At 44.5% G+C, this 6,472-nt stretch overlaps 1 protein-coding gene across 2 annotated transcripts; it reads left to right on the plus strand.

Annotated features, from left to right (window-relative positions):
* Positions 1 to 732: 732 nt before the first annotated feature.
* On the plus strand, positions 733 to 6,060 carry Chrac1 (chromatin accessibility complex 1). 2 transcript variants are annotated; one of them, XM_013521311.1, is made up of 3 exons: positions 733 to 2,400; positions 2,870 to 3,036; positions 4,447 to 4,529. In XM_013521311.1, the coding sequence occupies exons 1-3, from the start codon at positions 2,254 to 2,256 to the stop codon at positions 4,466 to 4,468; spliced, it is 336 nt and encodes a 111-aa protein (XP_013376765.1). In that variant the 5' UTR covers positions 733 to 2,253; the 3' UTR covers positions 4,469 to 4,529. The 2 variants fall into 2 exon arrangements, with proteins under 2 accessions (XP_013376765.1, XP_005398110.1); XM_005398053.2 differs by lacking the exon at positions 2,870 to 3,036 and adding an exon at positions 5,461 to 6,060 and having other exon boundaries at positions 2,152 to 2,400; positions 4,447 to 4,573.
* The last annotated feature ends 412 nt before the right edge of the window (positions 6,061 to 6,472 follow it).

The following is a 6,472-nucleotide window of genomic DNA, read 5'->3' on the forward strand; positions in this document are numbered from 1 at the left end:
TTGTTTAGATGCCCATCTCATTCCAACCTTTCTGCATCAATGACTCCTTTAGTTCTGAGCACAAATGCCATTTCTCAGAGGCCATCCTGTCATGCTCACTTGGCTTTGCTTTACTCACAGCACTTAGCACTGGAGATATTTTTGTTTCTTGGTCTGCCTCAGACATGAAAGGAAGCTCTGTGAAAGCAGGGACTGTAGCTGCCTTAGTCACTGGCTGTACCTTTGTGCCTAGTAGTGCCTCACGTTATCCCTCGGTACCCGTAGGTTTCACATGTATAGATTCAACTGACTTTGGATGAAAACTACTCAGGAAATTCACTTGTACAAACTATGTACAGTACTGTCATTATTCCCCAAATAATGCAGTATTAAAAACCATTCCTATAGTATTTATAATGTGTTTAGTATTGAAAATACTCTTAGAGATGATTTAAAGTACTGTATAAGGGAGACTGTCCATTGCCTAGGGTATATTTTATAGAAAGGACTTAAGCTTCTACAGGCTTCTGTATCCCCCAAGGATAAAGACAGACAACTGTATTTTGTGCTTATTTATGTGGGCCAGAACCCAAATGATGACACTGAAACTTAAATTCAACCCAGACCTCTGCCAAATTTGCTCCTCCCACAGGACCCCCTATCTTATTAAATGGAACTATCTTCCTTTCATGCATATTCCATATCATATTAGTAAGTTCCTTTCACTTGGAAAATAACTACCAACCTGTTATGAGGAATGAAGTCAGGAATCAAAGTAGGTTTGGAGAGTTTTATTGGATGGAGGAATAGCTCCTGAATTTCCAGGGTTTCTAGTAGATGGCCACTGAGGCTCTTTGTCAAGGGCACTTTCTACAGCAAGATCACAACTCAGTACAACACAGGTCAGACTGCAATCAACCTATGCAAGTACAAGTATAGTTGCTTAATTAACACTGACCCAAAAGGCAAGTAAGGCACGTACCAAGGGTATATAGTGAGCATCATTCATCACTTTAGCTTACCTCTAATATCTAAAGGTATGGCAGTATATATTCTAGTCACCCAGCTATATGTTTGATGTCTATATAGGCTCCCTGGACCAGGTGGTGCTAATTACACTATAGGGTCACCTCAAGCTGCTGTTTATTTTTTAGGCAGGCTTGCAATCCCGGCTATTTCATCTGGATCTTGAGGTCTGGTGCTCTTCAGATTTGCCTCCAACTCTCTGACAGCTTATTAATTTCTCACTTAGTTGTCTATAATACTTTGACTTTTTTTTTTTTTTGGTACAGGGAATCGAACTCAGGACCTTGCACTTGCCAGGCAGGCGCTTGTGCCGCTGAACTATACCCCTAGCTCCCTTGACTTTAAATTATATCTCAAATGCAACCACTTTTCATGATTCTTGTAAAAGTTAAGGCGGACCACCTTACTCTTCCAAGGGACTCCTTATTTGGAAAGAATTCTAGGTCTTGGAGGGCTACCTCTTCTGACACCCCACTACTTCCTGCCATTTTTTTCTTAGTCCTTTCATTTTAGCCACACTGGCCTCCTGATCAGCAATTGCTGCTGCCCATCCCACTCATAAACAGCAGCTAGAGTGATTTTTTTTATCTTAAAGACATAGCCTATCAGTTTTTCAACAATATGCCATTTTTCTTAGAATATAATCTAACAGGACACAGCTCCTGACAACCTCCCAGAATCCTTTTCACGCACGGGGACCCCAGTGCCTCCAGAGCTCCTCTAAGTGGTTCATTCCGAGAGGGTGTGTCCTCTAATCTCTATCACTTTTAAGAAATACTCCCTGGTTCCTCTTATCTTTCTACAGCACTTTATTTTCCTTCATGGTACATCTCATTACCAGTGTGGCATACATTTGCTTGCTTCTGTCTTGCCCTATACAATGTGAGCCTTTTTTTTTTAAGGGGGTACAGCTGTTGCTGTTGTCCCCGCCGGCCCTAACTTTTAGGTATAAGTTACCTCCCGCCTCAGCGTCCGGTTGTAAAGCGTTTCTTCTCTTCGCTGTCCCATGCCAACCCCACCACACAGCAGAAAATTAGTACACACTCGCAGGGAAGCTAGAACCACCTCCTGAAACTAGCCAGCAGTTTCCCACGATGCTCTGGGTAAGAGGTAAGCGGTAAACTGCATCTGCGCGTGCGCGGCACGAGGGGCATCATGGGTAGCTCCCTTCCGGACTACGACTCCCAAGGGGCTGCGGGGCGCTCGCCCGCTTGCCGGCCGGCCGCCAGGTCGCGCTGGAGCTAGAAGATGGCGGACGTAGCCGTGGGCAAGGACAAATGCGGCGAGCAGCGGCTCGTGTCGCTGCCCCTGTCCCGTATCCGGGTCATCATGAAGAGTTCCCCCGAAGTGTCCAGCATCAACCAAGAGGCGCTGGTGCTCACGGCCAAGGCCACGGTGAGGCGGCCCGCAGGCCGGGAGGAGCGAAGCTGGGGAGGGCGTGGGCGTTCCTAACCGCCATACCAGGCTGCGAGGCACCGTCCTGTCCTCTTTGGCCCTGACTGTCCGGGCCGTGGTCGCGCGCGCCTCCTTCCCGCCCCGCGCGCACCCTCCACGCCGCTCCCGTCGTCCCCCTCGACTGCCCCTCGGCACGCCCATTCGCGCCGCTCCCGCCGTCCCCCGCGGTGCTCCCTTGGCCTCGCCCAGCCTCGTTGCTCGCGCGTTCTCCGCTTCCCCTTAGCGCGCCCGTTAGTGTAGCTCTGGCTGGGTCTCGTGGCTCGAGCTGGGTAGTGCGCGTGTTCCTGGTGTCACAGTACTCATAGCTGCGAAGATTTCCCTTTTTTAACTTCTTGCCAGCGTGGTATGGGAGCGCCCCACCTCCCCGCCCCGCGCGCCTGCGTCGCAACCTGGGGCTTTCTTCCCGCAGATGCGGAAGCGGCCTGGAAGGTGCCGGGCCCTCCCATTCTCCGCCCACCAGACTTGCTCACCTCGAGTCGGGAACAACCCAACCTCTAGCCAGAATTGCAGACTCCAGAGAGCTGATTTTTACTCTACCTGCCCCTCTCCTGGGGCAAAATATTTATATTTTCTTCTGTACGTTTGCTTTTTCTTTCTTTTTTCTTTTTTTTGGGGGGGAGCGGGGGAGGAGATACCTGTCTCCAAAGCACCTGCAATTACAGGTTGCGTGACCGCCCTGGCTTCCTTTTATCTTTTTAAATTTAGACTTGATAGTAGTAGACCAGTAGCCTTCTTGTTCTGAGACTTGGCCATGTTTAAGCTGTACAGTTAACTGCTTTAGCTTTCTCTAGATTCTGTTTTACAGGCCATACTACTAATTCATGGTTGGGCTGTGGCTAAAGGAAATTTTAGCCACAAAACTTCGAGTTTCGTTGTCTTGTGCCAGAGCCATGCTTCCTTTTAACGCCTGGGAAAATCTAAGAGGCCTTACAAGCTTGATCGCAGCACCCCCACTTATACAAAAATTTTGGATGCTAAATCCCTTATTTAATAAAATTGTATTTATGTGTAACCTACTGACATCCACTGGTATACCTCATCTCTACAAGGTGGCCTTGTACAGTAATTGTATATTTCCAGTGTGATCTTCGATCATAGGTGTTTTCCCCTACAATTTCATTGTTAGTATTAAGGAATTAAGGGTTAACAGGAATTTTTCTCATTCCTCACGAAACTATATGGATTAAAAAGGAGGAGGCTCAGTTTAAGTTGTTGCTTTGGGATAATCTGAGAATTTATAAGGGGCAATAAAAATACGTGGTAGATGTTTTAAAAAGTTTAATTCCAGAACTACTTCACGGAGTGGTGAGAACAATGGGTTAAGTGTTCAAAATGAGGGAGAGTATTTTGAGAGAGCCTAATGGCAATGTGTCCTTTACTGTAATACATTTTTAAAAAGTTAACTGTTCATATTTTTTGATCATACTGTGGACGTCTGTCACCAGCTAGGAAGATGCTTTTTGTTTGGGCAAAGTATGTCAATTTTCAGCTTCAGGTTGTTGATTCTACTGTAGTTATAATAGGTGAACTATCTTCAAACGAAGGATTCAAATAGGAGATTAAAAATGTGTTCCTGAGCCAGATAGAATATTTTTTTTCTAATGCTGGGATCAAACCCAGGGCCTCCCTCAAGCTAGGCAAGCAGTCTGCCACTGAGCTAAATCCCTGGCCCCCAGATAGAATTTTTGGTCTTTTGCTCCTTACTTTTACCTTAGAGGTTGTTTCATTGTTACAATTCATGGTTTTTGGTCACCTGTAAATACTTTTCAGAAGTTACACATCTAAACTAGGCTCTGGAAAATGCCCATCTCCCCTCCAGATGGGACACAGACTTGCTTTCTTTCTGACCTCATGTTTCTTTCTCCTGTCATTTTCTGTAATTTAATTTGAGGAATTTAATGTACACTTTTAATGTAATTTGAAAAATTAGATCTCTGGTGAGTTTTCAAAGCATTCCTTTCATGTTACTTTTTCATTTTATTTTAGGAGCTCTTTGTTCAGTATCTAGCCACCTATTCCTACAGACATGGCAGTGGAAAAGAAAGGAAAGCATTGACTTACAGTGATTTAGCAAATACTGCAGAGGAATCAGAAACTTTTCAGTTTCTTGCAGGTACTTAATCTTTGAAACATTCTGCTTTAAAGATGCCTGGCCATTAGGCATGGTGGCACACGCCTGTAATCCCAGCACTCAGGAGGCTGAGATAGGAGGATTGCTGAGACTTCAAAGCCAGCCTGGGCTCCATAGTGAACTCAAGGCCAGCCTGAACTATACAGCAACACCTTGTCTCAAAAAAAATAAAGTCTGGTAATTTGAGGATTATCCCCCCGATTTTGCTTTCACTGAATTAGACATTTGGCTTTTTTCTTCAGGTGCCAGTTTACCACGATATGGCACAGGGAGGTATTTCTAGTCTTTTCTGAATATGGTGGTAATGTGGTCCACTTAGAACAGTAATGAAGTCAATAGGATACACAAGACATTTGGTTTGCAGGGCCCAACTGTAGAAGGGAAGCTCCTTGGAACAGGTCCACAGGCTAAAGAGAGCTCAAGTCTACTCCTGGGACCAGCTTGGCCTATCTCGGGTTAAGCGGCATTGCTCACAAAACTAGTGCATCAAAGCACTGTGGTTTAGAGCCAGGGGTAATGGTACATGCCTATAATCCCAGCACTTGGGAGGCTGAGGCAGGCGGATCACCACAAGTTTAAGGCCACCCTGGGCTAAATAGCAAGATCCTGTCTCAAAAAAACTAATAAATAAATGAATGAACCAACCAGCCAACAATAGTTTGCCCTTAGTTGAATGGGAGCAGGTCTATAACGTTAGTGAGGAGACAATCCTAGTTACCCTATTTCACCCAGAAGCGTAGCCTGAATTTTACTGTCTTTTGGAACTTGTTTTAAGAGGTCAAAATAGGAATTGGTACTTTTTGAAATTTGTACTGCTGTATTCATAGTTTATCATAATGAATTGCTGATGTAAGCCTTATGATTTTAAGATATATTACCAAAGAAGATTTTAGCTAGTAAGTACCTGAAAATGCTTAAGGAGAAGAGGAAAGATGATGAGGCGAATGCTGGTGATGAAAGTGGTGATGACGAAGCTGAGTCCTAAACCACAAAAGAAATCAGCCTTCGAGGACATTTCTGGAGAAGCACCATTCATCTGAAGCAAGCACAGCGCTGTGTGCTTTCCTGCCTTCACTTTCCCAGCAGCTGTAGCACACTGCCTGCTTTCTTGGCAGAGACAGGCATCTCCTGCGTCTGCACTGTGACAAACTGCAGGGAGAGTGACACCAGCAGCATCCTTTGACAAAGCCCACCTGCAGCTGGAGGTCATCAGGAGAGAATCCTGTACCCACGGCATTGCAGCTAATCTGGGCTCCAAGCTGGACAGGCAGAGACCACTGTGCTTCCCTTTGGAACTTGCAGACTGACTTGGAAGAGCTTCTGAATATTGTGCAAATTTATATGTATATTCTGAAATTATTTCTTGTAAACAGCTATATTTAGTTTTAGCTAAGTATGTAGTTTATAAGTAGCATGTTACCTTTGAATTTTTGTATTTAAATAATTAAAAAATTTTTCTTGTAAAGACATATGCTTTCCTTTTCACAATAAAATGCTTCATGCAACTAATTTTAGGGCCCTCTATTCTAGTGCGTTGCTCATGCCTGAGAATTTAGTGAAACTTAAAAATAGGCATTTCTGGGTGGGAATATAGCTCAGTGGTAGTGTGTTCTTAGCAAACACAAGGCCCTGGGGTTGGTCCCTAGCACCAAAACAGCAACAACAGAAACCACTTTTATTCCCAGAAAAAAATTGCAAGTCTGATTATCAAATAAAATACAAAAAAGAACTATTTTACCAGCTGGGTGCAGTGGTGCACACATGTAATCCCAGCACTATGAGAGGCTAAGGTAATTGTGAGTCTGAATCCCATCTAGACAATTTAGTGAGACTGCCTCAAAAAAAAAGTTTAGAAAAGATCTGTGTATTGTTCAGCATAAA

Source organism: Chinchilla lanigera, unplaced genomic scaffold (assembly GCF_000276665.1).
Source record: "Chinchilla lanigera isolate Chin_1 unplaced genomic scaffold, ChiLan1.0 scaffold00060, whole genome shotgun sequence".
NCBI lineage: Eukaryota > Metazoa > Chordata > Mammalia > Rodentia > Chinchillidae > Chinchilla > Chinchilla lanigera.